Below are 23,616 nucleotides of genomic sequence, written 5' to 3'. Positions count from 1 at the left end.
TTCAGCTGGAGTTTAGGACACCTACTTTCTTATTTTGCATTAATTTCATCAGGAAGTCATCTTTACCAGATGCTTGAAGAGGTAGCAGATGAACAATGGCATTTAAATGCTACATATTAATGAAAAAAATCAACATGCACACTTTCGTATCTATTCTAAAAAAAAAAAAAAAACAAACATTTGTCCAAATTACAGCAGCTTGGGTGCTGAAAAGGTGTTTTTTTTTGCTTGCCTGCTGTTAGAGCTTAGTGTTTAATGCTGAAGCCTGTGTCTTCAGAAATGACTGGGTTATAGCAACACACCATTTCTATACAATATCCCCAAAGTTGCCTAGCTGATGTAACACCATTAAACGAGACACACTTTTTATTAAAACAAAAATATTTATTCAAGCTGTAAATGCTATGCAGTATTCAGTTATTGGATGGGTTTAATATAAACATCTACTGCATAATACTGGTTCCTTAGGAATCCTTGTATACTAGCTGAAACATTGCCCTGTTGCTGTACAGAACTCTTACAAGAGAACTTGCGTTGTTTAAGAACTCAACAACTGGAGAACAAAGGAAGAAACACCAGTAAAGGGAATTCTGCAGTACTGGAGCAAGGCTTAGTGTGGTCATTTTCTCCCATGCTAATTAGTACTGAAAATGTAGCCTGAGCATCTCTTTTGTTTGAACAATTTGTATAATAGCTATGAGGAGTTCTATGTTAAACAGAAGGATGCAAATTTTACTGTGTCTGATTAAAAGCATAAATAATATTAACAAATGCTTTCTTAACAGTACAAGTGACGGATGAAACAACTTGTGTTTGCAGGAAAACGCTCTGAAATCCTTGTCCAGCTATTGCTACAGCTGAACTATGCAAAATAGCTTTTGCATTCAAAATACATCCTACAAGTACTTTAAACATATGTGGACTGTACAAATTAAAAATCTCATCTCAAAGACTGGTTGGGAAAAGCTTCATGAGATTAGAAATGCTTTTGGGTGGCTTTTTTTTTAGCTACTGGTGTTTTTGTTAACTCATTCAAAGCCTCACAACCTGGGTTTGACAGTTCTAAGAGAACAGAATTTTAGTACGAGCCAGTTTTAGCTGAAAAGTTACTGTAGGATTCAACAAGACAATGGAAATTGGCCAAGTTAACACTCAGGTCTTTGAACAGCGAATTACAAACAGCGCCTTCAAATCCACAACCTTTTTGTAAATCGACTGACTGAGCAATTCATGTGGGTGAGCAGAGAATGCAGCAGAACACAGACAACACGGTGTAACAGGAAACGTACAACTTTTCTTACATTACATTTATACAAATTTACAACTTTGCAAATTAAATGGCTCTATAATTATGCAAGTGCTTTTTCAAAAATAAACATATACCAATGCAATATTTACACTTAGCAACCTGCTTCAGAAAGAGCATGATTTTGCTATAAAGTGAAACTTCAGTGCACTGAAAGTGCAACTCACCCTTTAGAATTAAGTTCTCATGCAAATCCTCAGCGTAACAATACCTAGCTTTATATGGTCACAGTTCACCTTTCCTTTTTTTCATTCATCGTAATGCAAAGATAACAAGAACTTGTCCACATCCATTCCCGCTGGAAAAGAATTCGGTAGCTTCTTTTTCTGTAGGAGAGGAAAAGAAGAGCTGTGTTAAATGCTACGAACCTGGGCACGCTGAACCAGTCTGTAAGCCTCCCTTTATCCTCATCCTTCCACCTACTTTGCATAAATAAGGTGCAAAGCTCACTCAGAAACCAGGCGGTGAGATGTGTAAACACTTGTGTACCCCTGGTGTAACAAGTGCCTGACTGCAGGCCAGGAGTAGCTGCAGTTCTCAACTCGAGCAGCAGCCCACCCACGCTTCTGACAGGCACGCCTCCTCTGGCTCTTGTAACGTACACAGTATGGGTGAGTGAACATTCTTCATTTGTCGTGTCTCAGGAGCATGCTACAACTAGGTATGGCCACCACAACACTATACTGTGTCCCCTGTTTGGTTGCTTCCATACATAACCTTCTCATGTCCCATTTGCACCTTTGCCAATTACCATTCAATCAAATCCCCGAGACGAAGGCAAGGTTCCGTGCTACAAGGACTGGGAATACTCAAAACGTGGGTTTGTAGTCCTGGTGCTGAGTGAGGATGCAAGAACAGCTTGGATTTTAGTCAGGCCCAGTTTGAGTTTGGTCTGATTTCTAACTTCAATCTAGAAACTTTTAATTTCTAAACTCTAACTTCAATCTTGTAAGAGAATTCATTTGATTTTCATAGATATGTGCAATGCCAGTTAGTTCCTTGTATCTGAAGGTATACTAAGCTTAAGAAAACCGTTAGTTCAGAACGGGCTTGAAGCAAAGTTAGTAACTGACAAGCATAAATAGGATGTCAGGGACTTGGACTAGCACCTCTGAGCCATTATAAATTATATATAGATATTTATGTCTAACAGATTTAAAATTTTAAATTAGATGGTGCCTGTACTTGCCTTTATTTTCTTCTTTTTTGACGGTGTTGGAGAGCTTTGAAGGTCTTTTCTGTTTGCAGAACGGGAATTCCTCTCGCCCTCACTCAAGTCCTCCAGTTTCCTCTTCTTGACCGTGCTCCTTAACGACCTGAACTGCTGCGTGTTGTCCTTCAGAGGAGTCGCGGTACTAGTCCTTGCAATAGCAGCCCGCGATAGGATCATCAGCGTGTGAGCAGCCATGCTGACGCTGTTTTCACTACCTGTTTCGCTGGCTGGGCTGCAGGCAGGCAGGTCTGGCGTGGCGGGAGGGACCATTATTCGAGGGGTCGCGCTGTCCTCGTTGAAGCGCCGACACGTCGGCGTCCTCACGCTGTCTGTAGTATCATCCGTGTGCCTGTCCCCGACTCCAGACGGTGTACGGGGCACTGGCAACTCTCCGTTTTCAACTGTCTTGCTCGTAGGGCTGTGCCACTGAATGTCCTGCAACATTTCTACGCACTGTTTAGTGAACGGACTTGACAGGCAGAGGCCTTGGCTGGCAGCTTTAGCTGGTTCTCGCTTCGGCTCCTTTGAGGACAACGAAACGGGCGCTGCAGATTTGCTGTTCCCATTTGACAGCGACCCTTGCTTTTTGTTCAGGTCCTGCACCGAAGCGACCGTCTTCTCATTCCACAGGCTAACGCTCTGCTGACCATTTGAGAGTTTGGCTGGGTCTTGGTTCTTCTGTTTTTCATCAGCATCTCTTCGCAGTTCGTTTTCTTTATTTGCTGTGGTCTTGTGGAAGGGATCTAACGGAAGCCCCGCAGCTACCACCTTCCGCTCGGGCTGCGGATCCTTTGTGGATGTGCTTCTGTTGCTACCCACTTCTGGCTTACACAGAATTCTAGGCAGCGTCTTATCCTTTTCTCGCTTTGCTGCCTGTGCTTTAGCCGAGGACGGTGCAGAGTCAACAGCAAGCGAGGCGTTTTCACTTCTTTCTTTTTGGGACAAGCTTTTAGCAGTCTGAACCTGGGCACTTCCTCCTGGAGTTGGTAGGACGTTATCAAAGCAAAGCACTCTCCTGTGACTTTCTTGTCTTGAATTGGAGCTTGTGCTCTCTACTGGTACAGCAAGCAAGTTCTCCTCCACCTTCCTTCCTAGTTCTGCAGGGATAAGCTTGTCTGGATTTCCAGTCCTGAAAGCGAGATGAAAATACCTCAGCAACACACTTGTTCCTACTGCCTGAGTTCGTTTCAGCTGGCTAGAAGTTGACCCCAAAATCTGTTTAAAGCCCTCCCCATTCTCTAAATAAACAGATAAATATAGGGCTTGGTCTCCACCTGACAGCAGCCCCATTAGAGTGAAAAAGTTACCGCATGTCAAAAGAAAAGATGCTTCTGCTCTGTCAGCTCACACCACTGCTGTGTTTGTGCCCTCTTCCTGGCTTATTCCGCATTCCCAAAAAAAGGCTTCTGCATATTTAGGTGTGTGAGTAATTCTCTCCCATGAAAACATAAGGCATTACGGTTTGTAAGAGGAAAAGCCGAATCAACCTTGGGATGGTAACTGTGGGAGCTCTGGCACGGTACAGAAGGTGTGAGTGGTAACAGTTCAATTTACTTCTATGAAATCTGAGATGAGGAAGGACAGAGCAGAAATGAGAAATTACATTACATCAAATCTTTTGCTTCTGTGGCATTCCTAAGAGCACAAATTTTCACATGCATGCATTTCACATGTATGCCTGGGTATGTGTGTTTTTTTTTTTAATAAGTTGACTTTATTGATCCTGTTTTCCTCCACTTTTCCAACAGTTTAATTGAGTTCTGAGGAGGTAGTTGGTTTTTTTTTTTGAAGTGTGCCCTCTATTTTTACAACAAAATAATGTTTCACCTCTAACATTCAAACTGAACTTATCTCCTTCTATAATCCTTTGTTCATTCCAACATCCTTCTGCTTCCTAAATTCACTTAAAAAGGAGAGTTAATACTGAAGCCTTGTTTTCTTCTCTCTCACTTGTCCAACAGAAGACTTGCACCTATACTGACCAGGAAGTAAACCATAATCATCAGAATGAAGTTAGCATGCTGTTCTCCTTGCCATCTTTCCTTTGACTTTTCACTTTATACATGATCTAAGAGTGTCAGTGTTCTTTCTCATCTCTGCACAGCTGAAACACGGGTGCAGAGCCCAGTCTAGCAAGTTCCACTGATTTGGGCAGTGGTAAAGGCAATGAGGCTTTACTACAAAACCATGGGCACCACTCTTCTGAACAGAAAGGAGGAAAAATGTTTTAGTCATTAAAATCTTTCAGTTTATCTAACAGCTAATGCTATGTAACTGCTCACTTGGACTCAATTTTTATTTGACAAATGAAACAGGAGAAAATAAACCTAAGACCATACAGAGCTCACAGAGGACCAGTAACGGCAGAATCGTAGCACAGACCTGTCACTACCATGCCGCTGTATCACTACTAGCGCCCGTCGCTATTTAGCAGTACTCTTAGAAAGGAGAAAAAAAATAAAGGGGATATTGCTTATGCCATTGTTCAGAAAGGTGCCTCCCTCCTAGCCAATACTGAACGAAGAAATGCATGGCAGGAAAAAGCAGCAGGTCCGAATACCGAGTGCTACTCACCGCTGTGTTCGAGAATTCATATGGTTCAAAGTCTCGGATACACTTGCTACCAGTTTTCCTGGAACAGATAAATCATTAGTAAACTCCAATATTTGGAGATCATCTCACAGTAGGTACAATTTATATTTCACCTGACAGAGAAGCAATGAGAATACAGCAACAATACTGCAACTTTTTCATAATTTTAAAATGTTCAGATAAGTAGCTCAGCAAAGGGCACCAACCAAGTACAAATGAGAAGCCTGCTGTCTACGCCTGGGTAACAGATAGGCCCGGCAAGACAAGAACAGTTAAAGTGGACTTACAAATGCACAGCCAGCATTTCCAAGTAGAAGGGAAGTAACTACAGGGAACTCGCAGTTATCCACCAGCAAACCTGAATGCAGACTCACTATGCCATCCTAGGTTTTCTTAATCTGTGACTTCATTCTGTTTCAATTTTTAACCCTAAGCCCATTCTTTGTAACAAGAGGCAGATAAGCTAATATGCAGGGTGTCCTTAGAACTCAATTTATTTTGTATCTTAAAATATTTTCTTTACCTCCTCCCAATACTAAGAAATAACTCTAACTCTAGCCTTGTTTAAATTTGCTACGTTTCACAGAAAAGCAATGTTTCACAGAAAAGAACACGCAGAAATGTACACCTGAAACCAGAAAGAGAAAACAGACAGCAGAATGCATTTTTTTGGCAATAAACATGCGACATATCTATTACAATTTTTTCTTAATAAATAGTTAAAATTGTTGCTCTTCTAATAAAGCCTGTATTTCTCTGTGGCTTGGTTTTGATGGCAGCAGTAGGCTGTGCTTACAATCCAGGAGATGAAAAACAATCAGAAATATAAAGAAAACTATTGTTCTTAAACTGCATTAGAGTCTTTAAACTTTTGAGTTCCAAAATAGGTTTGATCCCAAATCTGGAACAAACTAATATGCTGGGAGTTCTTCCTTGTAAATGCAGCAGATATAATTACTGCTCACAGGTATGGGCCTCCCTCAAAGCCATCCCAGCAGTCCCCGGGCAGAGAAGCATTGGCATTTACAAAAATGTCATCACTCAGAACTGACACATCTTTGGAGCCTTCACTTCTGCCCTTCTCAAGAACGCAAGGTGAGTACCTGTATTGGTCTTGTTTCTTGCTCCAGGAACCTTTTGTGATTTGGGAGGGATGGGGAGTTTGGGGATGCTTCTGTTGCACACTGGATTAGCGACAGGCATATGCAGAACCTTAGAAGAATCAAAATATTCCATTACAATTTACCAAAAGACTTCAGCTTTAATTTTGAAGAGACAAGGATTTATTTTTGAGACAGTACCTGGCGGGCAGGTGCTGGGAAAGCATTTCCATTTTGTCCTACCACCGAGAGAGGTATCATTCCCACCATGCCTTGCAGAACAGGCTGCACTGGTGATGCAATTATAATGGCAGAACCTAAAAAATATCCAAGTATTAACACTGTACAGAAACAAAAATATCTGTGAAGGTGAAAAGAAAGCAAAATGAAAAGCTTCAAAACAGGATTATGCTTGGTCACACCTGTAGCAAGAAAAGCTCTGTCTTTTCAGAAAAATGTCATGATTGTTAGTATGTATTACTACTACAAAACGGGCTACGGACGAATTATTTCTAGTTTCAACTGAATCTTCAATTAAACTCTGCTTTTCTTTGTAAAAAATGGTTCAAAATTAAGCTTGAAGTATAACAAACCTATGCTAAGGCATAAACTTTGAATTAAAATGACTTATTGAAAGCAGAAAACTAACATCAAATAGTTTGTTCTGCTGCTTACTGAAGGTAATAGCTGCATTAAGAAAGCCTACCGATACAAAATGCCAGCAACCTCAAGATCCTGCACACACTGTTCCACCGATCTCTGACCACAAGAAATGACTACGCACAGAAACAATTGTGACAAGTTTTCAGTTTTGGAAAAAAAATCTGAATGTGTTGATTACAACTGGTTTACAGTTAGTTTAAGATTTTAAAAAGGACTTTAAAACGTTAAGCACCGTAGGAATAAAAACACCTGCATCAAGAAAAAAATTAGATTACGGAAAGAAGTAGGGTTATAGCTTTATTTGTATTATTTACATTCATAATTTTATCTACTTATATATACTATATCTATGTTATGTATTTATTATACATTATGTTATATTCATTATAACTATTTCATCATCTGTTTTTGTTATTTAGTTATACTTTTATTTATATATGCACTTCCAGTGTTAATTAGGTCTTTGGAAAAATGAAACAATATAGAACAAATAAGTCATTTTGGAAGGACTATCCTCATCTGGCCACTTACCTAACCTAAATATGGGTGTCCGTAACACTCATAGAGGCATCTTATTAAAACAAACAAAAGGCCTGCTTTATTTAACAGGTTACGGCAAAGTTAGCTGAAAAAAAACAGCGTCTTTTCTAGTGCAAGCCAAGATATCCTTCCTGAATTGACCACTGCCAAAATTACATGATTTAAGCTTCTGAAATGTGAGGCTATTTTTTTCAAAGCAGCAGAGTTAATGATTCTGCCTTAATTTTATTCCATTTTTAGTAGCAATTAACATGCTCACAAAATACTAGTTTCAAGGGGCAGATAGAGCAGGTTTTCAGACCAAAAAGAGAATGAAAAGGCTATACAGAGAACACATTTTCAGTTGCTTCAGAACCTACCTTGTGGGAAGTTTGGGGAGACGGTCTGGTTTGCTGCAAAGGTGCTGCTGGATCTGGGAGGAGTCCGTAACTGCTGTACTGCTGGAGCTTGCGCAGCGAGCGGCATCGAATTGCCAGGCAATACAACGACATTTGATGGTGTTACAGCTGTGCCCAAGGTAGCTGGGTCAGTCACGCAGGTGGCAATATAGAGGTTGTTTGAATTGCCAAACGCTGTGCTTGTTGAGGGCATCAACTGTATAAATCCCCCTTCCTTGGAAAGATTACTTGTACTGGCAACTGAAAAAACAGTGCAGTCTTCATTCGGAGTGTTAACAGAGGTGGCCACAGGATCCTTAGGTCTAAGCACGAGAAGATTCTGCTCCGCCAAAGCTGAGTCCACACCTTTTTCTGGGTCCTCTGAAGCGAGACATTTGGACAGACCTGTAGTTTTCGTTGGGGATTTGGCTGGGGAAGACAGTATGATGGTTGGCAAGTTTTCTCCCGTGATGCTGGAAACAGCATTATTTAACTCTGTGTCTGAAGAAATAAACGGATCATCACTGATGATGATCTTCAGGGACATTATATTAGAAGGATCAACATCCATTGGCTGACTACTGGAAGATACGCCACTTACACTTTTGGCTTCAGTACCCGACTCATCTGTTGAGGAAGCAGTTTCTGGGAGAGGAGAGTGGCATATTTCGGATGGAGTAAGATTATTTTCAGTGGATACTACAGAAATTTCTGTACATGCTTCAGCACCAGGAGAGAAATATATGTTATCAGCATCTATTTTTGTAGAAGATGAAGGTTCCTGCATTTCCACTTGTGCTCCCTCTGAGTTTGATGGTCCTGAAGGGACGTTAAAATCTTTCTTAGGATTATTGAGTGTATGCTGATCACTTGAGTATGGTTTGTTAGAAGTATCAACAACTTCAAGCTGCAACTCTGTTTTGGCAAGATCAGATCTTGCAGCACAGTCTGACTGCATACTCTGCTCCTGCTGATTAGCATGGGGGCTTGAGTTCTCCTGTAAAATACTAGGTAATGGAGCTGTGTCATTTGTTACAGGCTGTTCTTTTCCTGCATCTGCTGACGGGCCAGAAATTGGTGTATTATTTTTTCTCAGCAGTACACCATGACCAGGGCTTCCATCAGAAGGGCTTTTAGTAAGTGTTTTTTCAGATATTGACGTATCTGGTGATAAGCAACACTTACTTCCAGATGGTATTCTGTTTTCACTGGCTGTCGAACCTTCTTCCAATGAAATCAAAGAAATCTGTGGACTACCAGAATGAACATATTCCAAGTTAGGACTATTTTGTGCACTATGACTTAGTGTGCCTTTTCCAATTTCCATAGATTTTTCACTTTCAGAAACTAGTGCAGGTGACTCTTTTTTATCGTATGAATCTCCACAGTGTTCATTACATTCACTGTCAGCAGTCTGCCTCTTGTTAGGTTCAGTCAAAACAGGCACAGAGTCAAAAGCAATTTCAAGCTCGCCAATATGTTCAGGGGTAACAGTTTTAAGTACATCAGTCTGCTTCCTTGGTCTGCAATTTCCATGCAGTTGTTCACCGGTTGTGTTTTTCTTCACTGTATCATCATCACTAACGGTGTTCTTCAAGGCACATGACGCTTCTCCTAACTGAAAACCTTTACAGGATAGTGCTTCTCTAGAATTATCACCTGAAAAACAGAGACTACATTGGTCCCATAGTTATTGCGACAGATGTTCCTTTTACAAGGTTTTGGAATTGATTCATCACTTCAGTGGAAAGCTGTGTCACACTAACCTAAGTAGGTATAATGCTACTCAACCTTACTTTCGAGCCAAGCGGAGAATATATGAAACATACAGTTAGATTACACAGATTGCGCAACCTGATAATTCATTCTGAGCATAAATAATAAGCATATACATCGTAATAAATGGCTTGGTTCTTTAAATCAGATTTGCAGAACCTCAAAGAACATCTCAGGATAAAAACCCTTTTGCTCTATTTCTCAGATACTTTCTCTAAATACCTGCTACTGACTGGCTACTGTTAAGAACAGGGTAGACAAACTAAACACACCTTTTGTCCAGAGTATGACAATTTGGGAGATTAATTAACCAACAGATTTCAGAATAGAAAGTAGTTGCATGGTTAGATGAAAAACACTATCTTTGTATTTATGTGCTCCATGGTGAAAATTGCAAACCGTTCCCTGTTCTGAATGAGAAAACAGTTTTACAGATATTCTGATTTCATTTAGGAGCTTAACCACTTGTAAGTACACTGCAGCACTTGTAAGTACACTGATGGTCTGCTGTTAAATTTAATAGCCTGAAACTTTCTAACAGACCAGGCACATGTGTATGTCCATGCAATGTAAACATTGCCACTGAAAATAAAAAGACTTTGAAATGTACAATTAAATTGTCTGAAAATACTCTCATGATGAAAAATGAACAGACTAAAAGAGATTTTAGAGGGGAAAAACAACAAGAACAGACAAACCTATACTTACTAGTTTCTTCTGTTCCTAAAGAACTTTCAAGTGTTTCTAGGTTATCCTCATCCACCAGGATTGTATTTTCTACCCCACTCTGACCAGAAATACCAGCAGGTAAATTCTTGTTTGCTTTGTTCTTTCCTATTTAAAAAAAAAAAAAAAAAAAAAAAAAAAGTATGAAGAATGGTTAGGTATGTCATTTTACACACACGTAATTACTGCATTTTAAATCAAGTGCATAGATTTCAAATTCAAGAAATGCCATCCTAAACTCAAAGAAAAACATTTTCCTGAATTCATTACAAATCCAGCAATAGCATAGAAGCTTCCTTCTATTTTATGTGAGGATATCCCTCATAAAACAAATAGAAAAAATACAGTAGAATAGAGAAACAAGTATGGACTATCATCCTTTACACCAGAGGAGTCTAAGTAACAGGCATAACACACTAAGCCAGCACAAAACCAGAATTTCAGCTACATGAAACTGTACGATAGAGAGTAATATACCCTACCATAATCAAACAAGTCAAAGAGTGCCTGAAAAGCTGGATCTGATTCTGTCTGTTCCAGAATGTCCTGTATAGCCTCTTCCGACATATGAATTTCACCCTGAGAAAAGACAAGACAGAGAGAACTATTAGACAATTAAAAACCAGATACCTCTACTTCGGAAACATACAACTGGCCTGAACTCTCCTACTCTTTTTATGAGGGCTGTGAAGATTCTAATTTTTCTCATTAGGAGTCCTTTATAACTCTGAGTGCCAACACAAGGGTTGTAGAAGAACATAGAGTTCTTCTCACTAAAAGTTCATTAAAAGTTCAGTTCATAGAAGCAGAAACTAGTATTTTCTTGCTTTTGGAGGAAACACAGGTTTGATGACAAAGCAATCTTATTTAGGCTCCAAAGACAGTATCTGTTATTATACTGGATGATCAAGTTTATCTTACAGCAAATGAGAAAAATCAAATCAGACTAAACATGTTAGGAAACTGATAGTTTTATATTCCTTATTATTTTAGCTAGCAAACTGTTTTTTTTAATAAGGCTATTGATCAAATCCTTAGTGAGATGCTCCTGAAATGAGTGATAATGAAGATCCAGTGACAAGCACACAGCTGGTGACTGTGTGACCAGTCTGAGGGCAAACTTAACAACTGCCAGAAGTGGTCCCACTCCCTAGGACTTTGACCCCGCTGCTTGCGTCTGCTACCCTGGTGAAGGCACTAGGAATTAATTCATGGTGCTAAACTGGCTTGAAATGAATTCCAGCTAAATACTAGTTGCCTGTCAGTTCAGCTCCTCAAACCAGCCCACCACCATACAACTAGGTAAGAGTTAATGCTTAGGCAAGGGAAGTTGTGCGATTGCCCCTCGGGCAGACTTTATCCTTTAGATGGGCTTAGCTGTGTTTTAAAGAGTGGGAGGGAGGAGAGGAGGGCAATCTGATACTGGACAGTAAACAGTAGTTCAGCATAGTCCCTGTAACTGATCATTCTCATATGGATGGTCTTCAAAAAACAAAAATAGGGCACTCCACACCTACCTGAAGTCCAAGGATTTCATCAATTGACGTCTCTTGTTCTGCGGGGCCACTGTCTGTCTGTTTAGGTGCCTGAGTGACGTTGCCATCACTGGAACACAGCCGTTGTTAGTTCAGAACTCAAAAATAAAACAAATAAGCGTATATATGAAGTTTAGGGGTCCCTTTTATTACCTGCCCAGGATTTTGTTGATGTTCTCAGCGAGCTTCTCCTGAAGAGATTTGTTGCTCAGGATCTTTTCTCTGGCATTTTCAATAACCAGTTGCTGGAAAGCAGAGTTTTAAAGCTGTCAGGTTTTACTTTTATTATCACCAGAAATTGAATTTCCAACTTATTTGTAAAATCAATCAACTCAACACACAGAACACTCTTTGAAACATCAGACAGTGATAAACTATTTTAACCATTTCTTGTGTTGCTAGTGCAAGCTCCTCCTCTTTCTGAAAGAACTGACTTACCTCTGACTGTAGCATCTTTGCTGTCCACCAGGACAGCTGACCTATGACTGCATGACATCTCTATGAAAAGCATCACAAAACATTCCTCTTCTGTTCTCTTCCAGTACAGCAAGTCTTATTGTGTTTTCTGGTTTTAATTTTCTAAAAAATTCCTGTATTTTGACTGTGTAGAGGTTTCTTAGCAAAGCCAGTAAGTCAAGGAAAAAAGCCTCTACCTAGCCATGCCACGCTCACTAGCTCAGTACACAGAGCGGGTTCAAATATAAAATGATAAATTTAGCTTCTAAAGTTAACTGCTATAAAACCAATGATAAACAACACATAAAAGACCAGTTCTCCTTAATCTGAAATTAGTTCTTAAATGTAAATACCTTCCATAAGTATATACTCACTGGGAAGTTACCATCTATAAATTCTTCAAGTGGCTCACTTTCTTTTTCTATTACTACCTCATCAGGGTCTTGAGAACTTCTACTTGCTGAAAGAGGTCCAGAGGTTGCGATACTTTTCCTCTTCTGAGATTCACTGAAACATTCCAGGACATTTATGCCATGTTTTGTGAGAATATAGCAAACAACAGAGCTAACAGTCACTAAATCAAGTATCTCTCTTCCTTATTAGCAAATCAAAGATTTTAATCAACATAAGATTAAGTACATATTGGAAGTACAATAAAGCCCCATACTTGCTTCATTATGTTGTACGTATATATAGTGTCTCAATTCAGAAAGTTACAAGCAAGCATACAAAAATTGTGGATAAGCAGCACAGTGGCAAATTGCATTTCATGCCCACCAGTCAGTATTTTTTCCCTCTAGCACACACTACTTTAATTAGTGGCACAAGTTCTAATTTACTGGCACTTAAGAAAAATATTTTGGCATCACCACTGAAAGCGATGACTTCTCCGGCCACTGCTGTTATCAAAAAAAGCAACCAAATGTTAGGTTGCATAAGCATTTAGATGGCAAATATGAAATATGATGTTTTTTACATGAGACCACAGTGTAGCCTATTTTGAAACCATCAACCAGCAGCAGCACTGAATCACATATAAAGGAATTGAACAGGAATCAAGAGGATACTGGAAAGGTAACAATGAGTAAGGATCTGGAAAACTGATAAGCAACTGACAATCCTGATAAGAATGGGATTTAGTCAAAGATAAAGACAACAAAAGGAACAAAAGACTAAACACTTTTCTACATTTGTTAAAAAGGACACTGGAATCAAAGAGTAAGAAAAAATGCACAGACAGTATAAGAACAGTCTCACACCACTTTAAGCATGATTATGAAACATTTGCTGAATTTTTTGAAGCCAATAGTTTTTCTAAGTTAAATACAGACCAAATGCACATTTACATCAATATTTAGAATTTTCGTAATTGCTAAGGGTATTTTGGAGGGAGTACTAAGTCTCAGGCTTCATGTTTACTTGTCTATCTCTGAAACTAAACCAATGTAAAGATCAGCTGTATGCAAAAAGCACAGGCAGCCTCCCACCAGTCTAATACTAAGTTCTTAGACTTGACTTTCCTTGGTGAAACGCCAGACACTGGCCACTGTCAGTGGGTATTAAATCTGAAAGAACTCACCAGCTGGAAAAAAATGACACTAAGGATTACAGTGCTGCCTAATTTCTAAATCATCCAGAAGAACTGCTTACCTTTTCCGTCTTCCTGGAGAAAGCAAATTTGAATGGAGCTTTCGTTCCTGTGTTGTTGGAACTTGAATGTGTATGAAATCTCCTGCTTTATAAAGGAAGAAAACAACCATGTTTTCAGTATTTCTTCCAGTGACATTCTTAAGGCACTGCAGAAATCTACATATAATATATAACGTTCCAGGGAACTCCTGGGAGTTCATAAAAAATGATTTGGTATTATCATGAAAACGAGACGCACTACTTTTAAATACATCCCGAGAAGAATCACATCCTCTCTGCTAAAACAAGTGTTTCAGGGGAGGGTGATTACTCATAATACAATAATGACAAATCGATGCACTTCTGATCTCTGAACCTGCATCAGTAACCAGGGATGCAAGAGCCATTTCTCTTTTGGGCACTCCTTTTACTTTAATCTCCTGAACTATTCTGGAGAGATAGGGAACAAAGCAGGAGTTTTCTAAAACTTTTTCAATGGAAGATGATTAGCCCCAGTTCTAGAACAATTTCACCTATATCCATAGGCTTTTCACAGAAAAAAAATTAGAAAAAAAAAGTGCGCAACTTACTGTTGATTTTGTTTTCTTGGGTTTGTGACTGGTGTACAAACAACGTATTCAGTCTTGTCTGTGATATACTCTGATTTATTGCTGGCCTGTGAATAACTTGAGGAGATACAATAGAAGAGGAATTCTGTGGCACTGACTGATGGGCTACAGACAATAATCCTGAATTTGGAGGAGCCGATTGCTGAAGCATTCTTTGTCTTTTCATTTCTACAATTCCACTTCTAGTACGTGCTAGAGAAAGTAAAGACAAGATGAAAATATATGATAAATGATCTTAAAAAGGCTGTTGAATTCCAATAATTAGTCCTTGAATATAGTAATTTTAGACCTAATTACAGATGCTCCATTGGAACTTTTCTATGCTTCAACAACTAGTTTATGAAACTTAAGAAGTAAGCAACATGTGCCTTTGTCTTCTGTGTTACAAGTTTGAGATAAAATAATTTAAGAAGTACACACAACTTATACAAGCATGGTTACAATTTTTGTATCCCTGCTTAAATATTTACAACAATAAATCATACCAAAATGACATTTCACTACATAATACACAACTCACTAAACTGACCTTAACAGAAATAGCTAAGCCAATACAAGTTTGCATTCATCAGACCAAATCTCACAAATTTAAACAACAACATGCTGCCCAACCCAGTGAATCTCAGCTCCAAGAACAATCACTACCTATATTTCACATTCTCTTTCCCCATACAGGTTACTCAACAGTACTACAGAGAAAAAACGTATTTTCAAGTTAAATAACTTTGCCCTTTTAACTGCTCCTTTGGCAGTTTTTGTATTGAAAGAAACAATTCTAGATTGAAAAAGTATCTTTTTTGTTACAAAGAACACTATATTCATATTTTAATTAGGTGTGTATCTGTATACATCTAACATAACTTTTAAAATTGCCATTCATTTTTATATTCACCTCTTACAGATTTGAAACTGCATCATAAGATGTTACGGTTATGTTTTCAGTTCCTCTGTGAACCACAAATTAAATCAGTCCTGAAGCAGCAGTTTTCAGTCTTTCTGAACTGTGTAAACTTCTAAGAAGTTTTCAGCAGAGAAGAGAATGGTACATAGAGAATTTAAGCCTCTTGCAAAGGGCTCGTTTTTTCTTATTTCCCTTTCCTGACCATCACAGTAATCCACAGACTGTACTGGTGACAGCAGACACGTTGTAGAACCACTGCATTAGAAATTTGGCAATATTGGCAATGTTTTAAGGGTAAGGATGAGTTATTGATCGCTGCAGCATTCCCTCACCAAAACAGATCCTTTGAACATGAAGCCTACTGATCCCATGCAATTGGTTCAGTTACTTACTCCTTTGATTAGCAGAAAATCCTGTGGAATTCTGCATGCTCCTATAAAATAAAATAGGTGATATAAATAAAAGGAGCACAATGAAAGTACTCAACTACATGTTGTGATGGTATCATATAGTTAATGTCAGTCTGGTCCCAGTCAAGCATTTCTTCAGAGCGCTTCAATCTACTGGTTTTTATTTTTATTATTTTAAACAATGCTCACAAATTCTTCAAATGAAGCTTACTGATGTGCTTTCGGTCAAGTAACCACAACGGTATCGGATTCTGTATGACTCATAGTATATTGCTTTATGACAGGGAGGCCACATATAAAACCGTAATAATGCCCTCCTTATCTGCTATCTTGAAATGTACACGCAATTATCAACTCTCACGTACCTCCTATCTCTTTCACCATCCTTCAGAGGCAAGAGATATCAAAACCATTCTCATACAATAAGGAGAGTTGATCAACACAGGGCCTCAATCTTACGGCAGATTTTACTTTTTTTGGTTTCAAAATTTTATTACCTGATCTGAGAAAGGGTGTAATCTAGTTTTTTCCACAGAGATGACATCATAGCTGGAACTTCATTTGTTGTTTCTAAAGCAAAAGATAAAGAACAAAAACAAAAAACATTTTAAGTGTCTAAAACAGCTAACATGCTCAGAAAAACTAAAATCACAATCAAAATAATAATAATTATGTTATTCAGGCATCATCTAGCTTTAAGTATCTGCTCGCCTTCTCAATATTCTAGTAATGAGAGAGCTCTCCCTGTTTAAAAATTTTATTTGACAGGATTATACACTCATGGATGTACTTCTGAGTTTCAGAAGCCTAAACGAAACAGTTGAAGTCTTTCAAAATGGTAATTCTCAATGCAATCTGCATGTGGTTTTGGTACCTGGGCAAACACATGCTACCTAACTAACTCAATTCTAAAAATACGATTTATATTCCCAATTCACTTATGTGATTTTGGAAATTGTAATCTAGCACATGGCCCTTTAAAAGTAAAGGTTTCTTTTAAGATGTCACCCAAACAAAATAAACAAACAAGTAAAATGACTCAGTACTTTTGAGGTACTCAACGTTGAAGTATAAATGTATGGAAGCAAGCACATTCGTTTACAGTGTTTTTCAAGGTGCCAAGTACAAATTATTGTGAAGAAAGTGTATTTGTGTCTTAATTGCCATTTCTATTAAACATAGTTTGAAAGAAAAAACACACTCTAAAGTAATCCACACATGCTATTTCTTAAATTAGTCTTGAATCTAAGCACTACTAAAATCTAATCACACAACATTTATCAAAAGTTTTAAGATTAGGCAACAAACAGAAGCTCCATAACCATTTAAAAAATGGAATAGGAAAAGTTCTAACTCTCTCTATACTATTCGTATGTAAAGAAGTTACTATGAATTTACTTTAATCAGTTTTAAAAGCAAGATGAGAAACATTTCACACCATAGGATTCTTCCTCATTATTTATCTTGCAATAAACCATTCAACTTTACACACATAAGCTTCCATATTCGGCACACTTTATTATATTTCTGTGCTTTATTCAAATTTGAAGTGAGAATACTTAGGCTGGAAACTCCAAAGAAAGATAATTTGCTGACACAATGCTGTTTTAATTGATAGTCTGCATAACAGGGAAACCTTGAACTTTGAGCATAGATGGTGGTTGCTCTAAGTCTAAATCTAGGAGATATTTTTTCCTCAAGGAAGTTCACAACAGATAAACACAACCACTTTTACAAGAATCTCACTCTGAAGACTTACCTTTTGTTTTCATGGCTACATATTCATTCAGAATAGTTGTCAAGTTTTTTCCACACAGGGACTGGAAAAAAAAATACAGATCTTAGAATCTTCACTTATACTTCAACTTGAACTTGTACTTCAACTGCTGCATCGCATTACATTCAGGCAGTTCTTCAGAAGACTATACCATGCTGACCCTAAACACAAGACCTGTACTCTCAGCTCGTTCTGAGTTGTTCCAAACTAGGCAGAGAGCAATCTGTGGAACAAAATGCCATTGCCAACACAAAATTTGCAGTGGATGATCTTATTGCACAACAAAGGTATAGCAGTCAGACCTGCGTACCCTCAGGTCATCCTTGTTATTATGGAATAAAGACACAAGCAGATGACGAAGAACAGCTCTGACAGATTAATGAGTAGGTACCACACTGGAACACAGTTCGCTTTACGATGCAAACGTGAAAAGACCTTCTGCCTAAAGTAAAATGCTTAACAGTCACACAGAAATAACTTTCATATCGCATTCACTTACTCTGTGACTTTAAGTGAAAGAGAATTAAGATTTTCATGTTATCACGGTCATTTGCTGTACTTTCTCATTTTGTTTTCTAGAGGGAATTCTACAGTGCATGAAAAAACAATTCCCTTTATTGCAAGTATTATGAGCTCCAGTGAAACTTTTTTCTTAGACACTGTCGTATTGCCACTTTCCTATGAAAACCAAGAAGAATCTTTCCACTGACAAAAAGATAATGATAAACAAACAAACAAAAAAAACACCTGCATAATCTCTTTCTATTTACAATTGCTTTCTTTCCTAATTCTTGCTGGCCACAGGCTTGTTCTCAACTCCCTCCCACCACAGTACAGGTGACCAAACATTTGTAAACGAAACAGGTTCAACACTCTGTTTTGAACAGACACATCAAGACCTCAAACAGCAGAAAAAAAATTCCACACATTTTGAATATTGTGGATAAAATACCAGACCACAAAATAACTGATATATTAGAAGAATGAAATGGAAAACAGGCAAACGATGCCCATACGACCATTAAATGCTGATATGCAAAACCCACAATTTGCATGCTATGTTAAAAATCTCATTTTATATACATTAAAAATACAAAGTATCTAGTCACCCTGCAGCTAAATGCACAGATCTACATATATAGCTACCCACTGTATGTAGATTCCTCCCCAAAGTTTCACATTTCACCTGGGACAAAGCAGACGATACTGAGCAAAGAGGAACCTGAAACAAAACATTTGTCATCAAAATTTGGTGCTCTCAGATAAAACTGAGGTAGCTTGCTTAAATTAGTACTTACACAAAATGGCACATTACTGGCTGCTATATCTAGGATAAGAAAGCAATCTTCAATAAATAACAAGCCCTGAAATGAGTAAAACCCTCATAACACCCTTACATCAATCAGTCCTCAAAGCTGCAAAGCAGATTCAGTGTAAAATGCCAAACACAATTTGCGTATTTTATACTTAAAAAGTAGAAAACAAGTAACTGCTGATACCATGCCAAAAAAACAGAACAAATGATTAAGCTCATTATTTTAAATGGCATTTGAGAAGCAATTATCACATTGAAAAATGTCAATATTCTTTTCCACAGATGTAGGATATTTTAAATTGCTGCTCTGCAAATAAAAACTCACCAGCAAGCAGGCTGGAATAAACCCATCCTCGGTACAGTGCTCCGCGTATTCTTTCAAATCCGAGCTTTCTAAAATAAATTCACGGCAGGTAGCTAAAAGTTTTTCCTGTTGTAAATACCCTGCAACAAATCAGATTAAAAAAAATGTTCAATTTCATTCATTACCTCTGGTTCAGTAGGTATCAAAACATTAAAATAACCAGTTGTGTACAGTGCTGAAATAATTTAGTAAGGATCTGCATGTTGGACAAGGAAAGTAGAGCTAGTTTAAAAGAGCATATACCTCACAAAACACTCCTTTAATAGTTAAATCCAGAAAGAACAAAAACCATTATTGATACTACACTGTATTTACAAATATTCAAGCCTGGAAAGGGGGCACTATCAACAGTTTTGGATTCTTGGCTCAAGAGGCTGGCAAACTAAAGATTCATTGGATTGAGCACCACAGTTTCATATTTAAAAGGAATTATACAGTACTTTATTAATAAAATGCAGTGCTATATAACAATAACTGCACCTACCTTCCTATTGCAAAACAGGTAAAATATGCAGTTGTTATAGTTGTATTTGATTTTTTCAAATAATTGCATTGTATAAAAATTAACCAAAAAAAAGGCTTTTCCTCCTCAACTGCAATAATTTCCCCTTTGAATAGATGCACTAGCTGCCATTTGAACAGTATACACCCCCAGACTCAATAGTTATGTTACCAGGAAATACTGAAAAAAAAATATTTTTCCAAAATTACAATCCTCAGCAAATTTGTTCTATTTCAATCAAGCTTTTTGAGTCTGCTTTAATCTTCACATACTCTACACACTAGAAGATAAAAATAGATCAGTCTGAATGAAGGATTCTAGAACAAAGACCTACAAAGAAAATGTCTTTTCTTTCTTGTCTGTAGCAGAACTGAACACAAAATGTTTGAAAGAGATGTTAAAATATGGAATTGTTAGACAATGCAGAATATGTGTAAGTTAGCATGTGTATTTACGCAGAACCCCCAAATGGTCTGCTTCAGTTCAAGAATGCCCACAGATAAGTGCTGCCTGCAGGCAGTATCTTTTGGACACAGTATCTTTTGGAAGATCCAAGTATAGAAGGAAAAAACATCCCAGTTGAGACATAAAGCTCTTGTCCAGGTCTCCAACAAATAAGCAAACTTTAAACACAATTTGGGAATAACCACCATGAGTTTAATCACGATGTATGAGCTGGCCTACCTGGCAAAAAAAATGGTGTTTGGACCTGCAGAAACGGAAGGGCTGCCAAATTTCATTTTTTCAAACATATTTTACTAGAAAACTCTCAAACTTGCTAAAAGCTGCAAATATATTTTGGGGAAATAAAATTATCTGCCAGCCTTGTTCATACCCATTAAACCATCCACTGTTGGCCAGAATTGAGGACAAGGTATCAGGTCAGAAGGAGATTTGCTCTGTGCTGGTCTGGCTGTTCCTACAATCAAACTCCACTGGACGATTACATAAAAAGTTGCAGTTTTTCTTTCTCAAACCTACTGCTACTACACTACGCAAGGGATGACAGCCGCAAACACCAACATCCTGCAATATAAGGCCTTCCAAACTTTAAAAAATGTCTGTATCAATTTTTTATGGGCAACTGAGCTTAAATGCTTACGTGCTTTACAATTCCATAACATCATACAATCTTCAACACTGCCAAAACCAAATTAAAGGCACAAAAGGTTGAGTACCTTCTGAACTAGGCATGACTATTTTGTTCTATCTTAAGAAACATAAACACGTTTAACCCATAGTATTATTTCTCTCTCACGTTAATTAGAAAAAAAGTAAGTTTTCTTATGCATTTTTCTCTGGGTGATCTCATCATTTTAGTTTTGTTTCCTAACCCAATGTTCACCAACCTTCACAGCAACAGAAAGTCTTGGCTAGAGAAAACATCTAAGATGGAAGAACTGCACTGGAAGCCTGTTTGTCCGCTCACAACCCAGGGCTGCCTCATGGAAGAGGAATCCCTGTTAGAGGACAGAAATAACTACAGGGAATATCCTGTTCTACAACTTTGGTTGCTCAGAAGCTTTCTGGGCACGATGCACGCACCATGGCACAAGAGACGCGGGATGGGATGGACCATACCTAAGACACGACATTGCCAAGATTTTGTACCCTGTATGTCTGCGAGTCTCTGTTAAGCCTGCGAGATAAGGTGTTTCCCCAGACACCTGTAACTCAAGCAACTTTTGATAGGAAAGTTCATCGACAAATCTTCCTTGGGTAATTTGAAGTCTTCTTTTACGATGCATGGAGTTTCTAAAAACCCTCTGTGAGTTCACCACCACAATGCATCTCTTACTAACCTCAGTTCTCAACACATCGGGCAGTATTTAAAATAAATCAAGCTGCAGGAACACCGAATAAAAGATTCAGCCTTAATGGCTTTGGATCTCAAAAACGCTGGACAACTGGATACAAGACGTGACAACGGAGACACCAGGAAATCTTAGCGACCCGTGCCAACAGGTGCTTACAGCTTACCTACCTCATACCCTGGGGTCTAATTTTTGGATTTCTGCCAGCGTGCTCCCATTTTGGCATTACCCAGACATGCCAAGCCGTAAGGTCATTTAAAAATCGCTCGTGTCCTGGCACACTTACTGTCAGGCTTTCCAAGCAAAACTGGACCGAGCGCAGCCTTACAAGTGACCAGACCCAGGGAGGGGAAAATAAAACCACCTGATCCGCCACCTCATCTCCTGTGTCACCCCGTCCCTATTTATCAAACCTCCCCCATCGGGCACCTGCCGCAGGGACACGCCGGGAACCACCGCATCCTCCTCAGCCTGGGGAGGGCCCGCTCGGGCCCCGCGGTCCCCCCGAACCCCCCGACGATGCCCCCGGCCCGGGGAGCTCCGAGGGGCCGGGAGGGGGGTGACAGCGCTGCACGGCCGCCCCCTCCCTTCCGCCCTCCTGCACTCACCCAGCACCAGCCGGGCCACGTCGGACGGCAGCAGCATGGCCGGAGGAGGAGGAGGACGAGGAGGAGGAAGGCTCGGGTCCCCGAAGGGGGTCAGCGCGGCTCGGAGGAGGGGAAGGCGCGGAAACTCCTCCGGCCCCAGCGCCGTGCCCGGCCCTTTCCGCCGGAACCTGCTGCCTGCCTGCATCCGCTTCCAGCTCCGCCCAGCTCTCGGTTCGCTCCGGTTTCGCTCCGGATCCGCTCCGCGGCCGTTGCTCGTTGCCCGCCGGAGGTGGGCGCCCAGCGGCTGCCGGCCCCGCGGCGGGGGGGCGGTGGGGCTCTGAGGGGCAGGGGGGGAGCAGGAGGAGCTGCTGGGGGTTAAGGGAGGGGGGCTGGCTTCTCGTCCCCCTTGGGTCCCCGCAACGTGCTCGTCCAGCCGTCCTCCTGCACCGTGGGAGCACGAACACGTTGTTAGGTTTTAGAAAGTCGTGCCTTGCTTTCTGATGAAAGCCCAGGGGGATGAATATAGGGTAAGACAGCAGATCTTTAAAGTTTTAATTGTCTTATTTGTCTAAATGGAGATTTCTGTGGTCTCAGTGCTCAAGAGGTAGTGGGGCGCATGCCCATTCCCAGCGGCTGGTGGTGGCCTCAGCAGGTCTGTCTGGCGTTTTCAGACAGCTTCCCTTTAGTCTAGCCTCAAGTGGTAAAAAGGAGAAGCATGGAAGCTGTATTCAGTGCTATTTTCATGATCTCTGTCAGCATAATCTTCCAGAAAACGGAAATGCAAGATTTAGCTAATCCCCGTTTCTGGTAAAGGAGATAAGGCATGCTTTTAAGCAGTCACAGAAGCAAAAAGTTGTTTCACCATATGATTGGTACTCAAACATCAAGGTGAGACCTAAAGGACTGGCTGATACAGTGCGTACCCATAGAAATGAAGGGTACTCGAGAGGAAGAGACTTTTCACAGTACTCCCATCTCCTGGCAGCTGGTTAAGAGTGCTTTTGGTAATGGCCAACTACTGAAAGTCAGCGTTGTTTGTCTGATTGTCTTCAGCTCTGTGTCATTCTAATCCTATTACTCTTGATACTTCACTCAGTATTGTCTGACCACCTCTCTGCTCTGCTATCACCCATAGAAACAAAAGAGGTCAGAGTGATGTGAAAGGGGCCTTTGCTCTTATTATCTAGGACAGTTTCTTGTGCAAATAGCCTACATTCTTGACATCAGGTTTTCTACTTCAGTCTCATGACCAGTAAGATTGACCCAGAGATGAATCAACTTCAGTGAAGTAGCACCGTGGTTGTGTTTGAACATTGAATTTTCTATATATTGTGTTCCCACTTTTTGAACTGGTTGACTTGGCTTTGTATTAAATAAAATAATTACTGTTTTATCATTTTCATT

At 39.5% G+C, this 23,616-nt stretch overlaps 2 protein-coding genes across 7 annotated transcripts in view; one reads left to right on the top strand and one right to left on the bottom strand.

Annotated features, from left to right (window-relative positions):
• Nucleotides 1-363: 363 nt before the first annotated feature.
• Nucleotides 364-22,455, bottom strand: LOC118167617 (protein NPAT). 2 transcript variants are annotated; one of them, XM_035327193.1, is made up of 18 exons: nucleotides 22,234-22,455; nucleotides 19,271-19,389; nucleotides 17,613-17,673; nucleotides 16,351-16,423; nucleotides 15,836-15,876; nucleotides 14,504-14,734; nucleotides 13,935-14,016; nucleotides 12,659-12,791; nucleotides 11,982-12,073; nucleotides 11,811-11,898; nucleotides 10,776-10,872; nucleotides 10,276-10,401; nucleotides 7,774-9,450; nucleotides 6,413-6,528; nucleotides 6,215-6,323; nucleotides 5,094-5,151; nucleotides 2,496-3,648; nucleotides 364-1,632 (listed from the first exon to the last, which is right to left on the bottom strand). In XM_035327193.1, exons 1-18 carry the CDS (start codon nucleotides 22,415-22,417, stop codon nucleotides 1,555-1,557), a joined length of 4,518 nt encoding a protein of 1,505 aa, XP_035183084.1. In that variant the 5' UTR covers nucleotides 22,418-22,455; the 3' UTR covers nucleotides 364-1,554. The 2 variants fall into 2 exon arrangements, with proteins under 2 accessions (XP_035183084.1, XP_035183072.1); XM_035327181.1 differs by having other exon boundaries at nucleotides 13,935-14,019; nucleotides 22,234-22,454.
• The window catches only part of ATM (ATM serine/threonine kinase), a 74,895-nt gene continuing 73,675 nt past the window's right edge, over nucleotides 22,397-23,616 (top strand). For all 5 annotated transcript variants that reach the window (XR_004751211.1, XM_035327152.1, XM_035327126.1 and 2 more), the window contains exon 1: nucleotides 22,397-22,501. The gene's annotated coding sequence lies outside the window, so the exon portion shown is untranslated. The remainder of the gene's footprint in view (nucleotides 22,502-23,616) is intronic.

This window comes from Oxyura jamaicensis, chromosome 1 (genome assembly GCF_011077185.1).
Source record: "Oxyura jamaicensis isolate SHBP4307 breed ruddy duck chromosome 1, BPBGC_Ojam_1.0, whole genome shotgun sequence".
Taxonomy (NCBI): Eukaryota; Metazoa; Chordata; class Aves; order Anseriformes; family Anatidae; genus Oxyura; species Oxyura jamaicensis.
Note: the sequence above shows the minus strand (reverse complement) of the source record. Positions and strands in the feature narration are given on the sequence as shown.